This window comes from Crinia signifera, chromosome 19 (assembly GCF_055691185.1).
Source record: "Crinia signifera chromosome 19, ASM5569118v1, whole genome shotgun sequence".
Classification (NCBI taxonomy): Eukaryota; Metazoa; Chordata; class Amphibia; order Anura; family Myobatrachidae; genus Crinia; species Crinia signifera.
This window is the reverse complement of record NC_139226.1, coordinates 130,204,196-130,230,187: the sequence shown is the minus strand read 5'-3', so window position 1 is coordinate 130,230,187 and position 25,992 is coordinate 130,204,196. Positions and strand designations below refer to the sequence as shown.

General features: G+C 43.2%; 1 protein-coding gene across 3 annotated transcripts in view; it reads right to left on the bottom strand.

The window, feature by feature from the left end:
* Positions 1 to 25,992, bottom strand: part of CFAP74 (cilia and flagella associated protein 74) — a 179,657-nt gene that overhangs the window by 58,281 nt on the left and 95,384 nt on the right. For all 3 annotated transcript variants that reach the window (XM_083163344.1, XM_083163345.1, XM_083163346.1), the window contains exons 21-27: positions 25,517 to 25,638; positions 21,638 to 21,766; positions 8,077 to 8,164; positions 6,255 to 6,428; positions 4,415 to 4,548; positions 4,057 to 4,333; positions 3,064 to 3,207 (exon numbers count right to left, since the gene is read on the bottom strand). In XM_083163344.1, coding sequence (XP_083019470.1) covers positions 3,064 to 3,207; positions 4,057 to 4,333; positions 4,415 to 4,548; positions 6,255 to 6,428; positions 8,077 to 8,164; positions 21,638 to 21,766; positions 25,517 to 25,638 — 1,068 coding nt within the window. The remainder of the gene's footprint in view (positions 1 to 3,063; positions 3,208 to 4,056; positions 4,334 to 4,414; positions 4,549 to 6,254; positions 6,429 to 8,076; positions 8,165 to 21,637; positions 21,767 to 25,516; positions 25,639 to 25,992) is intronic.

Sequence of the window (25,992 nt, the reverse complement as noted above, 5' to 3'; positions counted from 1 at the left end):
CTGCATTTTCCCTGACACTCCCAGTGTTTTTTTCTGGCACACCTAGCGGTTTTCTTGGCCCTCTCATGAAACGGGCAGTTACCACCCCCAGATGCCTACTTCCTGTCAGTTACCTTGTGAACAATTTGCAAATAGAAAAAGTAGAAAGACGTAATCGCTGGCCAGTGTCGCGCATGCGCATTGTGGACGCATGTGCGGTGTATCGATAACCGTCCACCATGCAAATTCTCGGCCTGAATTACTCCCATTAATGAGTTCCCTGATTCAGACCTGTCCCCTAGGCTGCGTATACTCGCAGAGTAGTGAACAGGTCGGCGCCGCCTGCCGCACCGCAGCAACGCTATTGACGTTAATGGGAGCTGGCGTGCACATGTACTTGCCTTCCAATCACTTTGATGGGACTCGGCAGCGATGCGATCCTGCTATACGCAGCAACAATGTAGCGTGACACACCTGTATATGCAGGTATGCGGGACTGTAGAGGGCGGCCATGGGTACAAGTACTGAGAGAGGGGATTGGTCATTCCAGAGAAGGCATGGTCACTGCTTCTATTAGGGAAGGGTATAAAATAGGCTTGCTGTAAATGGTGTGTGGGGAGTGGGGTTGGCACTGGCAGCCGAACAGGGGTACACTTTCTCAGCAGCGTTATATAATGTGATTGAATTGCCAATATTTTCCCTCGCTGGCCGTTGTTAAGTAGTAGAAGACTTATTTTAATGGCCTTCCATTCTGGGGAACAAACAAGTCTGGTCAATGTTTCGCTGATTGCCCTACTCTGTAAGTATCACCCCATCCTCATTTTGTCTTGGCTACTGTGCTGCTACAGTAATTACTATTGTTGGTATTTTTGTACACTGATCTGTGCTGGCATCTCCAAACACGCGGATTACAGGCAGGACTGTACCCTTTACGCACAAACATGACTGAACACTCACACATTAAACATGATGGCATATACCATTGGAAAACAAAATTATATCAACGGGATTCTTAGCAAATGTGAGTGTTTGGTCTTGAAACACTTTTGTGTATCCAAGCGATGCCAAATGTGTTTAAACTCAGGCAAGCACGAGACCCAATTGCTCTATGTCCACTTGGGTTTTAAAGCATGCTTTCCTTCTCCAAGTTCTAAGTAGTGGTATGCTAGATATGTGTGCGAGAATTAAGCCAAAGGGGGGAAAAGAATTAGCATTAGCTAATTTTTTTTTTTTCACTATCACTTCATATTCCATACTATTTAAATTCTGCACTTCAGGTGTGCTTCTGATGTATATTTGCTTAGTTTCCCAAATGGCCAGGATACTTTAGACTTATTTATTTATTACCAGTTTCTTATATAGCGCATACATATTCCGCAGTGCTTTACAGAGAATATTTGAATATTCACATCAGTCCCTGCCCCAGTGGAGCTTACAATCTATATTCCCTACCACATGTGGGAATCGAACCCATGACCTCAGCGCTGTGAGGCAGTAATGCTAACCATTACACCACCATGCCCTGTCATAGTGCACCCTTTGGCACACCAGGTGGTAGGGGCTGTCAATCATATCACATCAGCACTTTTATCTTGGAATGCCCATTTACAGTAAGTTCAGCCAGGGGCAAACGCAGGATTTTCAGAAGGGGGTTTCCAGAGGGGCGGAGCAAAGCACGGAGATGGACACTTAGGTGACCCAGTATATGCGGGGTCAGTTAAAGTATTATAGATAGACCAAATGTATATAAATAATAATAATAAAATATATATATATATATATATATATATACACACACACATATATATATATATATGTATATACATACAGCGTGTGAGAGACGCTGAAGACTGGTAAGTCTCTGGGTATATAAGTGTGTCTACTGCATTATCAACTTGCTGTAGGTGGTTCTGAGGACGAGAGTTCGCTCTCGAAAGTACTAAACCCTCAATACAGAAGTTTTGTCTGATTATACAGTCTCCGAGTGCCTCCTTATTTGGATTACTATATACATACAGGGGCGTCAACAGCAGTGTAGACCCCTGGGCATAGCAATGTATTGGGGCCCCTACCGATCCTCCAGCGGTAGGGGTGGGGGAAGCTTTGATGTCCCACGGGTGGTAGGGGGTATTATATCAACCGCTCAGCATGTAGGGCCTGGATCAGTAATTTCCACTAATTACCCCTTTACTGCACAGATGGTGGGAGATAAGGTGGGAGAAGGGGGCATTGGGCTGAATGAAGAGGCCCTGATACATAACTTCCAGGGTGGTAGAGGATGTTTAATATGCAGAGGAGGGGTGTATAGTGGAGTGGGCTTATTATTCATAATTTACTGGAGGGAGGACAGCTTGCTTGACTGCAGATATCTCCATTTCCCAGTAATAGATTTCTTAGATTATGGAATTAAAAACTAGAGAATCCCACCTACCAAATGATATTTGGTACTAGGGGATCAGAGTTCAGGAGGCGGAGCAATCTGCCAACGAGAATATAAAACTACATACCAGGTGTGTGGAGCTGGAGCAGTAACCAGCTGCTCGAAGGCTGATATCTCTGGTTCTGGGCACAGTAAAGACAAGCTACTATTGTCTTTCAAAGGGGGAGAGTCCCAGCTTTTGGAATATATCCTCAGAAAAACTCTAAGTTAGACAGAATCTGAAATATCAAACTGGGAAAAGCAATTAACAGGCTTGGATGGGGACCACTGCTTTGAAGTCAGATATCTCCAGTTCCCAAGGGCCGATTTTTAAAATTCTTGTACCCATGGAAAGAGGGGACCCTCAGCTTTCAGGCTAGGCGCCTTAGACTCCTAAAGGGGTTTCTGGGTACTCAGAAACCCCCCCCTGCGTGCGCTACTGAGTTCAGCCATGAGAAAGCCGCCCCCCCCCCCCCCCCCCCCAAAAAAAAAAAGTTATTTATGTTATTTGGCCAAGTGTACAAAGTATTTAAAAAAAAAAAAAAATTAAATGCAAGTGTATGTATATTGATTTCCTCTGGTCAACTGAAAGACACTTGGCCAGATGCTGTAGGTACCAAGATGTTGTAGATATTACAGTACACAGTAGATATTGTATACATTACCATCTCCTCACTCTCTACCAATGGCGTGGCCTGTTTATCCAGAAGTGCTCTTGTTTCATTGGCCCGCTGCAACATTCGCATTGTCTCCTCTCTGATCGCCTGATCCAGAAGAGTTGGTTTAAAGGAAACCTGGATCATACATCGCTGGAAGAGAAGGGATAACACATAACTTAATACTAATACACTCCATTATATGTGTATCCATTCAATATAATAACATCTCAACCCTATTGGGAGAAAAGCAAATACACATCATCTATCACCTATCATCTACTTTGTCTATTACTGTATATTTACAGCAGGGGTGTTATAAGAGAAGACCCATGTGCAGCCTCTGCTCTGTGCCCCCCCCCCCCCCCGCCTGGCTGATGGTGAAAAGACTCTGGCATTATGTCAAATCACTTGGAACAGCGTCAGCGGCCATTCTTCAAGTGATTTGTGTCTGCAGTGCAAAGACGCAGCTTTAGTGTGTGCGTTGTGGGTCCCACCCCATACACTGTTATTAGAGAAGTGTGAAATGATCATAGTATAGCTCCCACCAGTGAACCAAGGGCGGGGTGGGAGGTTGGGGGAATCTTTGATCACCTGTTGTTCTGCAAAGCAAGCCAAGGGCTGCAGAGCTGCTCCGGGGAGCAGTTGGGACTCCCCCAAAATCAGGTCCATGCTATGAGGCCATGCCCACCCATTCAAGACCATGCAAAATGCAGTTGGTGTGAACAGCGACTGTATCTACAGATGTGGAACCACTCATGCAAGGGCTATGGTTAGATAGAGAAACTGCTCCTGCCAAAGTGCTGATACAAGGTTTGGTGATGTCACCAATGATGCAACAACGTAGATTTACATCATAGCAAGTAGGTGTCTTAGTTTGAGGATCAGTTGTGGAATTAGCATATGGCTTCAGCAAATGACACAGATGCAGTCGCGTGTGTCCGATTAAGAATAAGCATATAGTATACCAAATGATATTGAAATTAAAATAGCACATTTTACCTTCCCTGGCAAAACCGTGCCAACCGATGGTGATATGGTGATAGGGGAATCCTTGGCCATCTGGAACTGAAACGAAGTAGGTCCAACTGGTGCAATCTCTCCCTTTCCAACCCTTGGTACTGGGTGAGTGAACTCATTGCGACTGGTGTGTGAATTGACAACATACACAGTTGCAGTGGAAGAGTCATTTAATGCTGTTGCTGGGAACTGTATCAAAGAATGAGATAGCTCCAGAGGAGGATGGACACCGATGGCTTTACAAGAGATGCTGAACTGCCTAAGAACAAAATCAAGTGAATGGGTTCAATGCATTGATACAGCTTCAAGTACATTAGTTACACATAAAGCATATTCTCACCTATTAATAGACGATTTGCAAGTGATATCAAATTTGTATTCACAGGCTTTCGGGGCCCTAAATATGATGTCCAGGCTAATCGTCTCCAAAGGAAGAAGGGTTCCAAAGCCATCATTTGGTTGAATATCTACATACTAGTATTTCAAAGAAAAATGTATAAAAAATATTAAATATATATATTTTTCTCTTTATACAGTAAGACAGAGTAGACAGTTGCCATTTAGAATGTTTAAATGGTTAAAATATCAACATGGTGATTATGTCAACATTCTGACTATTGACAGTGTGGACAGTACCAGTTTACAGTTAGGGCAACAGTAAGCTTAAAAGATCATCAGTATCTAGATAGACCATCAACAGTTCAACACTAGATGATTAACAGGTTCAAAAGTTTGACTGCAAATGGCCTACGCATTTCTGGTGTGTTATTTTAACCCGAAAGGTAACCCTGCCCCTAGTGCCTAACCCTAGTTGTTACCTCCAGCCGCCTCACCCTAAAGTCCCCAATAAACTAGTCCGATTTGGCCACTTTTCTCCCAAATTCAGGGGAAAAGTGGCCATATCGGATGTGTTTGACATCCAGTCCGATGCACGGTCCCGTATGCATCAGATCAGAGTCCTGACTGCCGACTCGGGCCCCCTCCTGGCAGCGGGGAATGGGATCGCATGTGATACGTCACATGCAGAAGGACTGCATGCAATGTATCGTGTGCTATCCTGCCGCCTAGTAAGGTCCCGGCCAGCTCAAAGGGGATCAGCTGGCCATACACTGCTGTGACTTCTCGCAAAGTGATCAAAACAGTGTGTTGTCCATATGCATATTGACCAGTTCATCCTGTCAACCTTAGTCTATGGCAACCGTTTAATTTTTGGCCTTCTGACCCTGTTTACCGACTGACTGTTGACCACCTGAAGCTGATATATTAACTATCTTCCATTGGGATACTGAAATAGATAAAGTCAACAGTGTGCATATTGACAACAAGCTGATTGTCGAGATTTAGTACCACCACCACTGCCCCAACCACTTAGTTTTTTTTCCAGCAGGTTTCTTGGCAGGTTTTCCTGCTGGTCGTGTAACTTAAAGTATCTGTCAGTTTGTAAAAATAGTTAATTGATGAGAAAGCGAAAAGGAAATAATACCTATGCATCTTCACCACAGATGATTACAGAGACCAATGTTGTAATATCAATATTACGAGCCACAATTTTGGCAGTTTAGGCTAGATTTAGCCCATCGGTTTCGGTGGAGGGGCTCCCCAGAGAGTAAGATTGAGTACATGAAAGTGCTCTCATTTTTCGTTGTTCCCTGAAAAACTAGAGCCCTTTCTTCTCCTTTTCAGTTTGTAAAAATAACTAGATGGCAATTTGCTGAAAACAGGTTTGTACGCAGCAGTATACAGCGATTTTCTGGATGCGATACCGTGAATCTGCCAATTTGTAAATCACCTCCAATTAGCCAATAAACATCGATTTACCCAAATCGCTGTTATGGCTTTACAGGTACTGTATGTTATATCTTCAGTACTGTATGTGGCCATCTGTGGCAGGACTAGATCTGCAATATTGTTGCTTAAAGACATGTAAATGTATGTAATTAAAACTTCAACAAAGTCGTCCTCCTCCGTCACTGCTACATTGCCAGTTTTAAAACTGATGGATTTAATAAATGGATAATTGCTTGTATAAAAATCTCCAAAGCAGTTTAGCACTTTCAAGTTCATGCACTCTTTTCGGGATTCATTACAGTACAGCATTTCATATGAATTAAATTGGTTAAAGAAATACTCGATAGTACAGTCATGTAAATAAAAATGTATTGTTACAGTAGCATTAATACCTCTGGGATTCCCACAAAACCAAACTCTTGGGGCAAGATAGACTTGTTTGTTAGCTGAATGGAAGCCTGAACAGCTTCGTAGATCGTACAGTGCTCAAAATCCACTTCATTTGGGCTGATTTCTATATCTGAGGAGGTTACCACTGCATGGACAGTGAAAGAAACTGGTCGAGTCTGAAATCAGAGAAATAAACAGGTATGACATCTGTCACCCACAATACACATGCACCCCTAAGGTTCTTCCATATTCCCCTAGTCAGCCATTCCCAACACACCCCTAATTCCATTGTTTAGCTAAACTCTAAACAAATTGAGAGAAAAACAAATCATCACAATGCAGAATTATTTGTTTATAACTTTTTGACACTGCAAAATGTGTATTCAAATAAGGATCACATATCTATATTATACTATTTATCCCTTCTCGGCATGCCAGGTCCTGTGCAACCCAGCTAGTGCTAAGCCTTTTTTTGCATATTTTCAAGCCAGTGTGCAACTCAATTGAAATGTGATTACACTAAATATTTCATAAGACTGCAATGATTTACTTCATACTTCATCCAGGAGAAGCCCGTAGAGTACAGCCAAATGTGCACGTGGGGGAAGGGGGCCTGACTCTAAAAGCCCCACCCCCAATCCACACAAACTCTGCGATTAGTGAGTCTGCAAGGAGGGGGCTTGGCCAAAATGACACGAACCCAAGGCTGCGAATAAGTAAAGTAATTCTAACCATTACACCATCAGTGCTGCCCACACAGCATGACATAAAACATGACAGCTTCTAAACCAGCGTAGGCAACTGGTGGACCGGGGTCTATCTCCGGACCGCAGAGGACAGAGATGCGGATGGTCTCCTGAAACTAGCAGTGGAATATGCCATATTCCACTTTACATTTATATTTAACTTTTATTCACAGCATCTCCGAGGGATTCCTTTAGCAGTGTCAGGACTGGATTGAGCCGGGTGGCAGCAGCGGTATCCAAGTGCCGGGTAGCCAGGTACGCCAAACCAGAGGGGAAGCAACCAGGGATCGCCATGACAACCACGGGTCAGCAGGCGTCTCTGCGGCTCATCCAGTCAACAGTCACGCTTAGGCAGGGCAGCCGAGAGGAATGCCGGGCCCCGGTAAAATTTTGGGGGCGGGGCCTAATTGTGGGCGTGTGGGCGTCTCCCGCACTCAGGCCACGCCCCCAAAATGTTTAGAGGAGGGTGAAAGAAAACTCTAAAAACTGAAATCTCAGCAGCAGCACACACCTACAACATGTGCTGTGCTGACAGCAGGCTCAGCATGACCTATCACGCTGTCAGTGAGACACTCATGCTGAGCCTGCCGTCAGCACAGCACATGCTGTAGAAGTGTGTGCATCTGTTGCTACCCGGGAGGGATGGAGGGGGAAGGGAGGGGTCAGGGCCCCTCCAGCAAGCCTGGGCCCGGGTAATTAGTACCCGCTCCCCCCCCCCCCCTCTTGGCTGCCCTGCGCTTAGGACGTCCGCCAGTTCCGCCCTTCTGCCTCCGGAAGCAAAAAGCGCTGGAGAACACATTGGGGCAGCACGTGGGATGTGTAGTTCAACAACAGCTGGAGGGCCAAAGGTTCCCCATCCCTGGTTTAAGCGCTAGATCATGGGGGCCAGGCCGTATTACAGTGCCTACATACGTCTCAATCCTTGCTCACTCACATTGATGTACACCGGGGAAGGGCTTTGTAGCGGCAATTGCATAAATCCACAGATATACGAATGCCAAAAGATACAGCCGCATCAATATCCACCTCCACGTCTGAGTCAGGCCCAAACTTTCTTAATTCCAGTAATAAAACTGACCTGGTCAACTACAGATATCGTCATTGGGACCTCCAATACTCCAGTCTCTTTATCAAAATATATACTGGCATCTTGCCAGAGGGAGCGTCTATAAAACAAAATGTTTGATATATTATATACAGTAAATGTTGAACTGCGTACATCACCTGTAATCCGGAGTCTAACAAAAGTATTTTCAGATGTATTTATATAATGTAAAAGTAGAATACTTATGGGTCGGACAGAATTCCCTTGTTTATTCCCTATAGTCTATAGGAGTTACCGCTGTCTGCACAAAGACTTAATCATTGACTGTGACAGTGATTCCCAGGGGTGCCCCCTCAGGTTTCTTGTCCAGGACCGAATCAAATTATCGATGGTCCGTGTGATATGCAAAACCAGCGCCGGTGGCTGAAAATTATACAATAAGTGAAAAAACAGAAGCACGAACCCTCTGCTCCGCCACATACTGGGCCTTATTCTAGTTCACTCTTTCTGACAAAATCCTTCTTAGATGGACAAAACCATGTGCACTGCAGGGGGGCAGATGTAACATGTGCAGAGAGAATTAGATTTGGGTGAGTTATTTTGTTTCTGTGCAGGGAAAATACTGGCTGCTTTATTTTTACACTGCAATATAGATCTCACTTTGAAGTAAAACCCCGCCCAAATCTAATTCTCTCTGCACAAGTAACATCTGCCCCACCTGCAGTGCACATGGTTTTGTCCATCTAAGAAGGATTTTGTCAGAAAGAGTGAACTAGAATAAGGCCCACTGTACCTAAGGAGAACATATAAGCACAAGTTATACAGTAAATAATTTCTGCTTCATTTTAACTTTCGGCTTTGAGATGCTGCAAAAACAAAAAAATGCTAATATTCTAGGGTGCCGGTGTTAGTGGAAAGCTTAGGAACCAGAGATTCCCACATTGACAACAGTAACATTGCAAATATAAAGTTACTGAATAAACCACATCCATAGCAACACTGATAACAACAAGCTATATACAGGATACTCAAGCAAATATCATAGCAGCATCACATTTTGACTTTCCTACCAACAACAGACAAGAAACTGGATGAAGCAACAGGGACAATTATTCATCATGATAATAAATACATATGACATGAGAAGCATTATTGTACATTTATGCAGACAAACATGACATCTTCTGTAAAATAGTATTTAATAATATTGTCTGGATCTGTCACTAGTGGATCAGGGAACTAAAATAAGAAGAAACTGGAGAGGGTTCTGCAGAGAGCGTTTCCAGTGCAATCCTTTCTTTCTCCACCACTAATAGAGATGCCACATCTCACCATACTCTGGATTCCTAACAGCAGATGATGGAGAGACTGCTCCATCTGATAAGTGTACTAGCGCTACAGTGCCACACCTCACTGAACCAATTTCAAGGTAAATGGTATAGGACTGGGAAAAACTTTAATCATTCTCTGCTTTATCATTCTCACCCATGATGTGGGTGTCGCCCCGTAGGCTGCGAATGGACGTTTATGCAGCCATGCGGACGAATTCACCCTGCGGAGGGGGTGCGGGCAGCAATGTGAACGACAGGCGGCCTTTAAATCACACGCAGCGCTATGAAATTTGCAGTGCTGCATATGAACCAGAATAACCCCCATAATGTGTTTTCACTCCCACAACCCGCAAATGATATAGATGTGTCCTTCTGCTGCGAAATTTACACACAGGGTGTACACTATGCCACGTCCCACTACAGGGTAAGGTATAACTTACCGACAGTCAGGATGCCAACGCTCGTTTCTCCGACATCGGAATCCCAACTGTCAGGAGCCCGACAGGGGGGCGAGACATTCAAGCCCCTTGCGGGCTCAGTGGCGAGCTGCATTCACCACCTATTCTATTCTCCCTCTATGGAGGTCGTGGACCCCTGCAATGGAAAGTTGCACTTGTAAGTCAGGATTCTGACTGTCGAGCTCCTGACAGTTGGGGTTCCGATGTTGGCGAAACGAGCGTTGGCATCCCGACTGTCAGTGACTCATCCATCACCCTCACTACAGATCACAGCTATATGCAGCAACACTGTAGCTCAACACATCTGTAAATTGTCAAGTGTGTACCCAACATTAGTTGCTGTGGCCTAATTGTTAGAAATGTAGTAGTCACATTGCTGGATTTTGGGAAACCGCACATGTTCCCCCTACTTCTCGCACATTAGTAAAAGCAAAAGAATTTATAGCGAAGTTATAATCCACCTGAATGTTTCCTCTGAAGTCCAGTATAACTGTTATTTGTTATAAGACATTGGCCCTCATTCTGGTTGACTTACCGAGTCCCAGCGGGCCCACACCACGCCCCGCCGAATCGCCTCCACCGTATCCCCTCGCAACCATGCGGGGGGTTGTGTCACGGATGTTTCGCTGGCTGAGAAATCATTCGATTATCGCCGACCATCAAATGATTTCTTCAGGCCACGCAAATATAAGTCAGTGGAGACCGGTTTGTATTTGAGGGCTTCCGGGCGAAGACAGAGCAGGCGGCTGATGCCATGTGACGTCAGCTGCCGCGGCCACGGGACACCCTTCCCACCCTCAAACCCATGTGATCATCCAGCGTTTTTATGGGGATGCCAATAAAACGCTGGGCTTTCCCATGGGCTCGACCTGGGCACGCCGCTCAACGCCGGCACTGGTCAGTGCGAACGACTATGTAAGTCACAGAGTCCGTTCGCCAAGAGAGCCTGCACATGCGCATAAATTATAAAAAACAATGGTCCCCTGTGCAAACATGCGGGGGGGGGGGGGATTCAATCAGAATAATCCCCATTATCACCAAAGATCTAAAGGATGCGACTATTCAAATTATCCCAAATCTTTTCTCCTGTTTTTTTCTATGTATGTCTTCCTTTGTTTTTCTTTCACTTATAGAAAATCATTGAGGTTATTGTTTTGTTATTGGGCGCAAACAATGTAGAGTTTGTTTTGGTCTTTGCGCTGTACTGCATTGCAGATCATCCTGGCATTCTATACAGATAATAAATGACTCCCATTTATCCTGGTAACAGAGGAATAGGTTGGGTTTAGATTTGCATAACGTTACACAATGATTTCTAAAGAATAATATTTCTGGCTTCAATTATTGTGCCACCTGCTTATGCTGATGCACATAACCAACCTGCATCCAGAGTTAATTAAACACACATACGCCGGCCCAACATTTACAAGCTGTTCTCCTTCTTGGGGGCTTCATTTCAAACTGTACAAGTCTCTGAGCATATGTCCCCTTGACATTGACATTCGTTAATTATGACCCAAGCCTCTCTAATAATAGGACCTCCACAGGTCTCAGAGGCAAAAGCTTTATTAACCCTTAAGTCAGGAAAATGAGCCTTACCAGGAATGTATATATTACATTCATTTATCAGCATTACAATCATTGAAAATAGACATAAAATAGAAGAAAAACACGATAAAATACATTGGACAAAGTAGAGCAAATATCTCTGCTTGTAGCTAGGAAAACAATTTATACATATAAAAATGTAAGATTGGGGAAAGGGGACTGGGGTGGAGAACCCGCGCACAAGTAGCACTTACTCAATATAGTGTATAAGATGTATCAAGTAATTTCTGTTAAATTAGTGTTGAATCCACAATAAAAGGTGATATATTGATTGGTACAATTAAGGAAGGAATATCACATTTGTGGAGGTGCACCCCTGAGAGTAAAGAGTCATAGAATTAATGAAAGGAAGAAAAAAGTACTCTCCTTTGTTTGGGGACACGCTTAGAGAAAAAGATTACTTAGATTTATGTAATGGTTACAATATTTAAAACATAACTTTTATTATTTATCTATAAAAAACTTGTTTTTTGACAAACCACACAAAAACAATTAAATGTGGAGTGCATCAAGGACAAAACTGAAATGAATTCATCAAGCATTGGGTAGCTGTTACAGCATCTCTAACTACTATCAGCTACCCAATGCTGGATGAACTCATTTGAGTTTTGTCCTTGATGCACTCCACATTTAATTGTTTTTGTGTTGTTTGTCAGTTTGTCAAAAAACAAGTTTTTTTTATAGATAAATAATAAAAGTTATGTTTTAAATATTGTAACCATTACATAAATCTAAAAAATATTTTTCTCTAAGCGTGCCCCCAAACAAAGGAGAGTACTTTTTTCTTCCTTTCATTAAACATATAAAAATGTATCTATGTATGTATGTGTATATGTATGTTTTTTTTATTATTTAATGAACATCAGGGAGGCTTGTGAGACGATTTGAGGCCTGTCCATCGATTGTAAAGACATCTATTGAAAGGATAGCATAAACATTGATGTTATACTGATGTTATCAGATATTCAAGTTATATCTTCAGCTGATATCAATTGTGACTCCTCCTCCTGACTTCTCCTCTCATCAACAGGTATTTGAAATTTTGCCCTTTTTCTGGTTCACACGCAAAGGCAAATTCCTTCTCAGATGGTCAAAACCATGTGCACTGCAGGGGGGGGGGGGGCAGCTGTAAATTGTGCAGAGACAGTTAGATTTGGGAGGGGTTTATTTCAAATTGAGATTTATATTGCAGTGTGAAAATAAAGCAGCCAGTATTTACCCTGCACAGAAACAAAATAACACCCAAATCTAACTCTCTCTGCATGTTACATCTGCCCCACCTGCAGTGCACATGATTTTGTCCATTTGAGAAGGAATTTGCCTTTGCGAGTGAACCAGAATAAGGGCCCTCATCTCTCACTCCTGCAACTTTGACCTGCCTTTACAAAATCACTGGCCCCAACGATTAATAATCTGTGTGCAGGTCTTCGGGCAGCACCCACCCTATGGAATGCCCTTCCACACACACTAAGACTCTCCTCTAACCTCCAAACTTTCAAGCATTCCCTAAAAACTCACCTCTTCAGGCAGCTTGTCATATTACAGAACCTCAACATAACCTCCAGCAGCATTTATATCTCATAGCATCCCATCAGGACTGTCTTGTAATCTGGTGGGACGGCCATGCTATGGAATCCAATCCTGATTTATCCCTCCTATTATCCCTATAGATTATAGGCTTGCGAGCAGGGTCCTCCTACCTCTATGTCGGTTTGGTACTACCCAGTTTGTTTTATCACTGTTTCTTTTTGTGAAGCGCAATGGAATTTGCTGAGCTATATAAAAAAACTGTAAATAAATACATGTATGTGTGTATGTTCCAGTATCATTCTGGAATGCCTGGAGCACTTTGCACCAAACTTGGTACAGATATGACTTAGACGGGGAAGAAGACATTGACTGGTCCAGATTAGGTTTAAAGCCCCTAACACCCACAATCACGACACCCCTGGGGTCCAGGGCCCAAAAAGGGGCCCAGTCACTACACAAAGTGGGTCAGGGATGCAAGATGTGTCAGAGTTGCATAACATAAAGGGGGTTTAAGGGACAAAATGTAGTCATATGGAGCCCACCACAGACAAGTGTATGCCGGTCACATCATGGGCATGGTGAACGGTTAATCTTAAAACAAAAAAATTACAAAAAATGGTAATTGTACAACCAAGCTCGAGCAATGCCGGGTGGCGTATTATCAAGTATTATCATTACAACCTAAACCAAATTTCCAATAACAGTGTTCTTTCATTATATATATGTGTGTTTGTGTGTGTTTGTGTGTGTTTGTGTGTGTGTGTGTGTGTCTAGTGTCCGTGTGTAACCGACACACTGCCATATGCAGGTAAGGAGTGAAACATACAGAAACACACAGGGTGAAATGTAATAGGATGAGAGATTCAGAAAGTGAGAGATTTGGTAAGAAATCTCCAGTTTTTTTAAAGTGGCAATCATTTACACAGCAAAACCAGTGTGATTTTGCTGTGTCAATGGTTGCCACTTTAAAAAAACTGGAGATTTCTTACCAAATCTCTCACTTTCTGAATCTCTCATCCTATTACATTTTACCCACAGAGACTAGCTTTCGAAGCTTTTGCTTCGAGCATGCTTAGCTAGTATATCTATAAACTGCTCTTTCCTCTGACATGAAATTAAAGTGGTCAGCAAAAATAAGTAAACAAATATTAAATTACCTTCAAATTATATCATTAGCTTATTACAGCAGTTCAGAAATATGCAGCACCTAGGTTCAGAATAAGAACAGCCTTTTAAAAGTAAATCTGCCCTTTACTGTTGCTTATTTCTGGACTGCATTACTAATCTACTTGACTAGATACGCAATTGTTAACTTGTTTTCCATTGACCACTGACCATAACTTCATCCCAAAGGTTGATCTTACTAAATAAATAAATATTTCAAAAACATTCCAGGACTAACTGTAAATAAGAAAAAAATACCTCCGTTCCCATTGTCAACTGTGGTTCCCCCCACTTGTGATTATGAATTATATGTAAATTATATGTAAAATATATATATTTTTTAATTGTTTTATTAATATGTGTAATGTTAATATGTTTTGTATTTATAATGTGATGTCTTACAAATGTATACTACATTTTATAGAAAACCCCTGATGAAGTCTCCGAGAGAGACGAAACGCGTCGGGTACTGATCTAAAGCTCTTGAAAATAAAATAAAATTACTCTTAAAAAAAACAAGAAGCTACAAGTGTATTTCTTACTATATATTTCTTATAATATATGTTTTATATATTTTATTGAATTGTTTTAGAGGACATCACATATATAGGGTGCTGAAGACACTATTGTGGGTGTATGTATATATATATATATATATATATATATAGCAAGAAAGGTGTAGAGGTGCGCTTCGATATGTTTCACCAACAATACATTAAAATCGAAAATGTTTATTTCAAACAGTAAAATGTATAAAATACAACAAACAATGGTTATCCAATAGTTGTCTTCACAGAGGTGTATAAGTTCCTGATTCGACCAGTAGTAAAGATGGTCTGAGATTCCCTACGCGTTTCATCCCTAAGGGACTTCTTCAGGGGTAATACACGTGATCAATCTGTTAAGGCAGTTTTCACTCATGTGAAATCAATGTGGACTGAAATCAACCTGGACTGCGGACACCCCACTGCACATTGATTTTGTGCATATCGCAGAATTGAAAAAGACTCAGCCGGAGAGCTGTTCTATTATTGTATCACTCCGGAGAATTCCATTATTCTTAAAACGTCATGATATTTGAATATCGGCTGTATTACGACCTACGATTAACAACTCCGACCACTATTCTAATCTGAACATCAGAGAAGTTTCCCTCTCACATGAGTGAAAACTGCCTTAACAGATTGATCACGTGTATTACCCCTGAAGAAGTCCCTTAGGGACGAAACGCGTAGGGAATCTCAGACCATCTTTACTACTGGTCGAATCAGGAACTTATACACCTCTGTGAAGACAACTATTGGATAACCATTGTTTGTTGTATTTTATACATTTTACTGTTTGAAATAAACATTTTCGATTTTAATGTATTGTTGGTGAAACATATCGAAGCGCACCTCTACACCTTTCTTGCTATCTCTTTATATCGGACCTCTATTAACAGCGAGGCCCCAGAGTAGTGCTGCTTCCCAAAGAGCGCAGGACAAGGCCACAACCCCCTTTTTTTCCGAATATATATATATATATATATATATATATATATACAGGGCTATTTTTCAGCAGGCTCCAGCAGGAACTGAGGCCCTTATTCTAGTTTACTCTTTCTGACAAAATATTTCTTAGATGTACAAAACCATGTGCACTGCAGGTGAGGCAGGTGTAAAACCCCACCCAAATCGAATGATCTCTGCACACCTGCCTCACCTGCAGTGCACATGGTTTTGTCCATCTAAGAAATATTTTGTCAGAAAGAGTGAACTAGAATAAGGGCCTCAGTTCCTGCTGGAGCCTGCTGAAAAATAGCCCTGTATATATATATATAACATTGCTTTTTCTACAAGGTGCCTAACTATCCTTTCTAATCATTCTTGTTCTTCGCTCTGTAATTTGGTGTTTAAGTTCAAGAAAGACAAAATTGGGGAAATTTACTAAAGGAAATTTGTAAAAAATAGGTGTATTTGTATCCAGAAATACACTTCTTTTTGACATTTACTATCCCAAAAATACGGCAATTCACATCAATACGAATTGCCGTATTTTCGGGATAGTAAATGTCAAAAATAAGTGTATTTCTGGATACAAATACACCTATTTTTTACAAATTTCCTTTAGTAAAATTCCCCCAATATATAATAAAAATTAAGGAAATGCTTCATCAACATACAAAACTGAATAGGAGAAAATGGAAACCGTTGAATTAAATGAAAGTAGAAGAGGTTGGGATTTAAAATGACATTTATGAAGTGCGCCTCTAAGTTTTCCAGCCTCTCTATTCACCTGTAGCTTGTGGTGACTTTTTCCGAGAGTGGCTTGCACCGTTTATTGTACAGTAGTTCACTATATAAATGTACAGAAGTGCGCTGCAATAGAAAGTATTAAGCAGGAAACAGGATCTAGTTTGGATAGATGTATTGCTTGGTATAAGCTTGCTGGAATGCGATCCCCAGAGGGAGGAAGGGCACTGGTGCACTCTGAGACTTTTACATCCTGACAGCAACATGTGGCTATTACCAGTAATGTAATATCTCCTGGACAAGATCTGAAATATGTTAATTGGAAACCCTAAAAAAAGAATGAGATATGCTCACATCATATATAAATAGCAAACCATTCGGTACTTGTGTATTATCACGGCGCCTACGATGTTCATTGCACTGCATCAAATCGCAATATAGCGGCATGCGATGCATGCAATGTGATTTTTAATTGTACAAGCACTTAAATGCACCCCCATTGTCAACGCCACCCCCACTATCAACGCCAACCTGAAGTGTGGCGAGCACAGCGAGCCCGCGAGGGGCGGCGGTACGCGTCCTCCGACCTATTCATACCCCCACTATCCACATCGGCGTGGAGTTGATTTTAGATAGAGTGGCTAGCGCAGCAAGCCACCGAGCCCGAAGCGTGGCGAGTGCAGCGAGCCCCGCAAGGGGACGCGGAATGCATGTAAAGTAATCCGCGTCCGCTCGCCATGCTTCGGGCTCGGTGGCTTGCTGCGCTTGCCACACTATATAAAATCAACACCACGCCAACGTGGATAGTGGGGGTATGAAAAGATCGGAGGAGGCATACCACCGCCCCTCACCACGCTTCGGGTTGGCATTGATAGTGGGGGTCGCGTTGACAATGGGGGTGCATTTAACATTGCAAGCACCCATCAGGGTGCTTGTACAATTAAAAATCGCATTGCATGCCATTTGCTGGCATGCAATGCTATGCGATATTTAATTGTACATTCCGGGTCATTTAACGCGTTTATCGCATTGCATCACATACCATCGCATACCACTAAATAAGGTATGTGATGTGATGCGATGGGCGCCGTGATAATACACAAGTACCAACCATTCTAATATTAATGTGGACCTGTTATACCCACATAAATCTACAGTTTTGTCTTTAAGACATAAAATGGTACTTTTGAATTTTCACGGCGCCCGATATATTGGATGCGATATTATGATATGTGATATTGGCTGATACATCGATGCGATCCGAACCGATTTTTGACCTGTTCATAATGATTTTATATAGTGTGGCGTGCGCAGTAATCCGTGTCCGCTCGCCACGCTTCGGGCTCGGTGGCTCGCCACACTATATACAATCATCTCCATGCGTAGTGGATAGTGGGGTTATGAACAGGTCAAAAATCGGTTCGGATCGCATCGATATATCAGCCGATATCGCGTCTGATATATCGGCCGATATTGCATCCGATATATCGGGCGCCGTGAAAATACACAAGTACCCATAAAATATATACCGCAAAAAGCAGAAATAAATAAATGTTGGCAAGGGTTGATATTTTCTTTTTAAACATCTAGAATCTTGATAGATTGGATTTGCATATTTGTTCCAATGGCGTTAGGCAGCAAATGTTTCAACAGGACCAGACTTAAAACGGAAAAGATAAATGACAAGGCAAATGTATCTGAAACAAAAAGCAGGTAATATATACATTCTAAATATTTCTTTTCATTTACCTCGGAATCATAACATCTACAGTAATCGTTTGTGACAGGAAAAACCGAAAAGCAATACACCACAGCAAGTAAAATAATTGCTATAAAATACATATATATTTTGACATGATGTATCGTAGGTGATTGCGCTGGCATGTAATCTGCAAAGCATTGATGAAGACAGGTTGTAATGTAAATTAGAGCACTTTGCTGTAACCCACCACGGCTAACAACCAAGCCCTGATTTCCACAACAAAGCTATAAATTCTCATTTTCTCAGCATCTAGCAATTTTAGAAAATGTCACAAACAAACGGGACCTGGAAGCTGCAGAGTTGTCACTTACTGCCTCGTATTACTCACACAAGTAACAGTGCCGCAACACTCTGGGCCACAATAAATATTCTCTGTTTGTGAAGCTTTTCAAATGAGTCTTTCTATAAAAAGGTGGACTTGGACATGGGAAGGAGAGATCAGCAAAGCCAAGACAAGGACGTAATCTATAGAATCAGTATTTCACGGAAACGTTAAGTTTGCTGAAATAAACACGGGTCCCTTACGTGCCTGAATACTGTAACAATACATTCTCCTTGTAAATTGGCATTAAGAACGGCACAGTAAGGAAACCACGAGGACATAGATCATGTAAATAGACAACTGTGCAACGTGCAAGCAGAAGTAAGTTTCAGGGTATATCAAATAAGTCGTGTCACATAAATCTAGATGATACTGGACAGTGTTTCTCAAGTGGCTGACTGGGGAATTGTACATGTTCTGCGATAAAGCCATTCCTGGTGAAAAAAATGTATTCTGAGAACTACATATTATAAAACTGATGAACTAAAAAATATTTTTTTACTAAAATGCAGACTTGCCTGCCCTCCCAGAATGGCCAGGAGGGTCCCGCAAATCGGGTCCCCCTCCCGGCCCCCTGGTAAGGTGGGCAAGTCTCCCGCATTTTCCCTACAGCCCCAGCTCCCCCCCTTCTCCGCGGTTTAAAGCTCCGAATTTCGAGGGTCCGCAGGCGGGGCTAAAATGACGCGATTCGCGTCATTTCACGTCATTTTAGCCCATCCAGGCCACCATCCACGGACCTGCAAATTGATGCTGCTGCCGGTCATGGGGGCAGGGCTTAGTGACATCAGCCTCGCCCCGCCCCCACAACGTAGCCTCTTCCCACCCCCCTTTCACTCCTCTCCGGGCTTCTCCTGGAGAGGAGTTTTAAAAAGTGGGTAAGTATGATAAAATCTAAAAGCAGGGGCCCCTCAGACCCTGTAGGGGGCATTATTTTCATAGTTGTGTTGGGATAATGTGAAGTCACTAAGGTAGGAGGGATGGTGAGCGAGTACTTACTCTAGTTTCATGCTACTGGATGTGGTTTGGTGGTTTTTTGGTCTAATAAACATATAAAAATGGTATACGTTGACAAAGTGGGTGTACTTACATACCAAAGGACCAGACCCAATTATCACAGGCATCTCTGCAGTGCACAGTCTTCATCACCCCTGGAGCTCTTTGCGGCCTTTTTGAGACCCCTGGTGTGGCAAATTTGATACCCCGGTATAGTGGTAACTGATCCACTACACCTGTAGCAAACCCTTCTCCTCATTGCTCCTACACAGCTTAACTTTACAGATGGATAGTTACGGCAGCAGTCTTTCCTCCTAGGACTGGATGCGGGGTGCTTAGCCAGGGCCGGCGCCACCACTAGGCAGCTCTAGGCATTTGCCTAGGGCGCCGGCACCTGGAGGGCGTCAGTTCGCCCCTCACCCCCAGCATGGAGGGTTAGCGAACTGTGTAAAAAACTTGCGGCGCCGGCGTCCCTGCAGTGCTGGAGCGGGCAGGGGTGTCCCTGCCGCGGGGGTACCTGCGGCGCTGTCATTGTGTACAAACCTGGCGGCGGCCGGCGGGGTCCCTGCAGTGAATAGAAAATAACTAGCGCTATGCGCACGGCGGCGCGGGAATCGCTAGTTATTTTCTATTCACTGCAGGGACCCCGCCGGCAGCATTATACACAATGACAGCGCCGCAGGTACCCCCGCGGAACGGACACCCCTGCCCGCTCCAGCACTGCAGGGACACCGGCGCCGCAAGTTTTTTACACAGGTACCCCACCATCACCGCCCCCCTCGCCTGGGGCGCTCCAGTGCCTTGCACCGGCCCTGTGCTTAGCTATGACATAGTTACAAAGCACCATACTCCCAATGTAACACTGACCTAGAGGCGCTGCAGCAAGCAGCCTCACATGTAAGAAGCTGCTGGCTCCTTTCTTCCCATTCCATTCAGTCTGCCCCTCCATGTTGGGGCATCAAATATATTAGATGTGTGACACTATTTCACTCATTCAACATTTTAGGTGTCCCCTAACCATTGGTGCAGTAGGCAAAAACGTATATATGCTTAATTATAGCACCCCACCCGCTGCCATCTATCATAATCTATCAGAGAACACCTGCACGCTTATAATATAAGGGGAATAAAAGTGAAAGACTCGTCTTCTGACTATGAGTTCTTAACCTGCCTCTACCTTTATGTGGTAACAGGGATGCTATTAGGATTATACAATACCCCCTGACCACGAGCAGGGTCCCTGGCTACACAGGTAATAGGAACGTGCAGTTATTGGACAATAATCACCCGGTGCCCACTGCTCTAGGGGCTGAAGGCCATTGAGAAAGAAACAGTGACATTGTGAATAATATAGAAGAAAAGCACAGGCTTAAGGACATTGGTCACATTTTTAGGGTTACAGTTCCCACGTTTCAGCATTCTCCAGGCCCTCATTGTGCTGATAATGAGGAACTGTTCGACCCTGTTCACCTGTTGACCAATTGCATGTTAAAGTAAAACCTATTGACTGTCTATGAAAACACTGTCTAGCTAATAATCCGCACCCCAGAAGAAAGTGGGCTAACGCCATCTGAAGATGACCGTAGAGACCACAAGCAAGTTCCAGCTAAGCTGTTCAGAGCTGGTTACATACTATCTCCACTGAAAACTATGTTTTCACAGTGACATTGTGGTGATACCTAAGGCCGTTTCCAGTGTAAAACACACACCTAAACTTCCCCTGCTGAAAAACTGGGGCCTAGCTCCGTCCCCCTATACATTATTTTTATCTCAACACTGCCTCTAATAAATGGCACATTGGAGACAGCTGTTCCTTATGGCACATATTTGAACCGTAAATCACACATCATAAAAACACACACATTATATAAAGTGGTGTGCGAATTACCTGTCTGCCTTAATCAGTTAGTGTTCTGTCCCTGTGATTTAAATGCCTTGTTACTGCAGCAGCAGCCTCCTAACCCCTATTGATCTGGTCAAACTACAGACAGGCACCACGTCATCATCCTTAAACTATTGACAGGTTAACAATGCCCGCATTGAAAAGACACCATTTAAAATTTCAACAGTTATTAAATGCAATATAAATGGATCGAAATCAAAACCAAAACACTAAATCAACGACCAAAACTGCCATAAATGAAATCAGTAAATGTTTTGCAGTGCGTTATTAAATCTAAGTGAGCACTCACCTGGGTAAGAACTTGAGCTGAACGCTGAAGGAAGACTGAGCCTGAATGAAACCAGTCTTCGGTAGCAGTTCCATGTGGTTCCTCAGTTCTTTGCAGACCTCAAATTTTAACCGAAGAGCAGTTTTTGCTCTGCATCAAACAAAGGATGTCAGTAAGTCTCAGTGCTGAGGGTAAGTCATGAAGTTATACCGCTGAATTCAGTAAGATGTGAGAAACATTTCCAATACATGAATTACACTCAGAAAACTCTACACTAGTTGTTGCCTATCTGAAAGACACACAGCGGAGGCAGAAATTACGTGGTACGGACTCCAAAAGAGCCCCATCTCTGATGACCGACAATGGATGAAATCCACTCACACACTTTAGATTTAACCCATCACCCTACTAAACTCCCTCTCTCTTGCCAAATAAATATACTTCCATCCAGTAATCTGCTACCTCTTATTACAGTCAGCTTGCTCCTCTGCACTCCCCCAACATCTGTCCCCTCTTCCCTAACTTCCCAATAATTGTACTTTAAAAGGCAAAAGTGACACCATATGGGACGTCCTCTAATTGGACCCACTTCTCACCACCCACCCACTCCTCTACTCACATGGCCAGCCTCAATTACTTCTGTCTACCTCTCCCTCTCCCTCAATCAATCCCCTTATCCCAACTGCTCCTCTCCCTTTCCCGTTACGCTTGTCTATAACGGATGTTTCTCAATCACTGTCTTTCCCTACACCTTTACACATGCTCTCATCTTACTGTACCTTGTGTCATGAAACCATTTCTTGTTCCTACAGCACCACCATTTCTCTATCCTACCCTCTGCAGTCTACATTCCACCTTCTTTACTTCAGTGAAACTGTCCTCACTACAGTTACCAGTGAACTACTGTTAACAAAGTCAAAAGTTCTCAATTCTTATGTTCGATGAACCTTCTGATGTTCTAACACTATTGATCACCCTCTTATCCCTTCAATGCTAACCGCACCCTTGTCCTTCACAGCAATGTCCTCTACCACAGAGATGTGCCTCCTTCCTCATTGACTACTCACCTACTAATTCTCTACCGCAGTCTCCTAAAACTCTGTTCTTGGACTTTTGCCTCTCTCTCGCTCTGTAGCCATTCATCTTGGTTTATGCATCCAGTCCTTTGACGTCTACTACCACATCTATGCAGATGACTGAATTATCTCCTTCTAACCTCTATCTCAAACTAAATAAGACAAAATCTGAGCTCAACAAAGTTCCCCCTTACAATGTAATGACTACCCTCATCGTATGACAGCATACCACTCTTCCCTGTTCCCCAATCATGCTCCCTCAGTCATTAATTACTCTTCCAGAAGCTCAAACTGTTGCAGCCTTCTGCCTTGCGGTTCTTCTCCTCTACGCCTCTCCCCTCCTCAATCCAGCAGAATGCAGAACCAACAATTACAGTTCTTTTCACTGCTATACAATCAACGTACCTACTATTATTTATAAATCCCTTTACAACTACCCAGATAGCGGTCATCTGATTCGCTCATTGGGGGGGGGGGGGCCTTCGGCGGGACGGCATTTACCTGCTCGCTAGACAGCGAATGTACGCAGCCTAGCCAACAGGTCTGAATGAGGCCCTATATTTGTCCTCTCTATTTAGTTCTTATTTCCATCTTCAAGACTTCTGCAACACTGCTACTTCTGCATTGTCCCACTGCATCAACCAGTTTCCCCTCAAGCATTCCTTTAGACCAGGGGTGGGGAACTTCAGACCCGGGGGCCGTATGCGGCACCAGTAGCCAGTCTCAGTGGTCCTCCCACCCGCCCAGCGGCTTTGCCGGGAGTCAAGTACAGGGAAATTCTCGCGAGAGGTCGGTAGTTCTCGCGAGATTCCTCTTAATCAGCAGCAGCCGGAGACTGTCAGTCTTATTCAGCGGCAGCAGCAGGAGCGTGGGACGGCTGCAGCAGGACAATTTGTAAGAGAAATTTTTACACATGGCCCCTGAAGGATTTTTTTCCCCATACAAACGGCCCTTGGCACAAAAAAGGTTCCCCACCGCTGCTTTAGACTGTTAGCTCACAAAGGTAGAGCCTGCTTGTACCTTTATGTTTTATGAAGCAATAAGTATTTATATGGAATCTGTACTTGTTATTATACCTGTGGACCGCACACTCATGGGGCCTACACACGGAGCAATTTTGTCATTTTCTAAGCGATCTGACTAGATTTGACTAGATCACTTAGAAAATGACCCCAAATCGATCCGTGTGTAGGGGCCATAGCATCACTATCGCCAATCCAAGTTTACTTTATAAAATATATCTTTTTGTACTGTATAATTTGATTTTGCAATTTAGTGGACCAATCTTCCTCCTTGTCTGCTATGGGGGTAGGCAGGTGTGTCACTTCAAAAGGTAGAAATTTTGTTCTTAATTTTTCCAATATATATATATATATACATATAAGGTTTCCGGCACCAGCAAGGTGTCCGGCACTCACAAAACAATGGATAACTTGAACGGACGCGCCCACAAACCGCCACAGCATATAGCCAGCCAGCTCAAAATACTCCATAAGTGGCACACACATTACTTCATTAACCACTTGAGTGGTATGCCGGGAAATTTTCCGGGCTCAGCTGGCCTGCCACAGCGGGCTGTCCTGGAAAATATCCGGGCATACCACTATGTAGTAGGTGGGCGCCAGTGGTGCCTCCATTGGAGCACCACTGGCGTACTATCTTTAGGGGTCCACCCCTCCGTCACCCCCCTCCTGTTGTTTCCCTCGCTCTGGCGTATCCGGCTCCCCCCGACGCCAGCTGCCAATCACCATACTGTTGTGATGTAGGCGGCAGGCTCGGGATGTTCGGGCGGCTCGGGGGACCCGGGACACCCGAGTTTTCCAGAGCCGCCGCAAAACATCCCTGAGCCTGCCACCTGTCTGATGACTGACAGACGGCTGGGGCAGCGGCGGCAGGGGAGCGTACTAATGCCAGAGCGAAGGTGAGGGGGGGAAGGTGGCGGGGGGAAGGTTCCTATGACCTGTGGTGGGTTTTGCTGGGCAGGACAAACCTGCCCTAATAGGTTTGTCCTGCCCCAGCAAAACCCACCACTCAATAGGTTAAAGATGACAGTGACTGACTGATATCATTGATATATCAATGAGTCACTGTCATCTTTAAAGAAGTAACCTGAGTGACACTTATTTGTGGAGTATATATATATATATATATATATATATATATATATATATATAGGAGAGGTATATGGTGCGGCACTCGGCTATAATGCAAATCACGACAGTACAGTGTCGGTTTAAATATCAACGTTTCAGTGCTCTTTATTGTCGGCCCTATCGTCAGGATGATAGTGCCGACAATAAAGAGCACTGAAACGTTGATATTTAAACCGACACTGTACTGTCGTGATTTGCATCATAGCCGAGTGCCGCACCATATACCTCTCCTACAACTGCTTTACTAAGCTGTGAAGGCACCGGTAAAGGTTATCGATTTATACAGCGTGGAGTGCCGGTCCTACAAGCTATATTATATATATATATATATATATATATATACATACACATATATATATATATATATATATATATATATATATATATACATACACACACACACACTGTATATGATCGGCTGCTTATAGATTAGGCACTTGCCAGAGTTTACAAGAAACAAGAGAAAAACAAAGTAAGGAACTTCAATTGCTGGTGAATGCTTATGTTTTAAATAACAGTAAAAGTGATTTGTACTGCCATATCCTACAAAGACATTAAGAAACACTAGTCATCAAAAGTAAAAAATAACTACTTCTGGTCCATTCCATGAAAAACCCTTTAATACATTACATAGTGTCAGTGTAAAATAACGAACAATATTGCTGACATACCTATTTTTAATTACTATACGGTCTTGATACAGGCGGTCGTAAGTACAGATCTTCAGATCAATGTTAGATTTTGGAACGTACACAGGAACATCGATAGCAGCCCCAGCAACGGTCATAGGAATCTGAAACAAAAAAGATGAAAATTCTAAAAATAGATTTCCTGATTTAATACGAGAAATGTAATTGTGCACGTTAAGGATAACATAGCTTATTAAATCACAAGGAATTGTCCACATAAATGATGAATTAGACATCTTGTTGCAGGAGATACATGCACTTTATAAAGTAGAAATTACAAACCATAGATATCAGGTTATAGTTATAGAAGATGGTGCACTAATAGTTCTTTCATATCGGGTTGTTGCCGGGTCTACCTGGGTCACTGTGCAATGTGAAAATGCCTTATTAAATTCCCTGGGTCCAGAAACGCCGCATTCTGACCCAGGTTAAAAAAAAGGGTTAATCCCAGGCCAGAC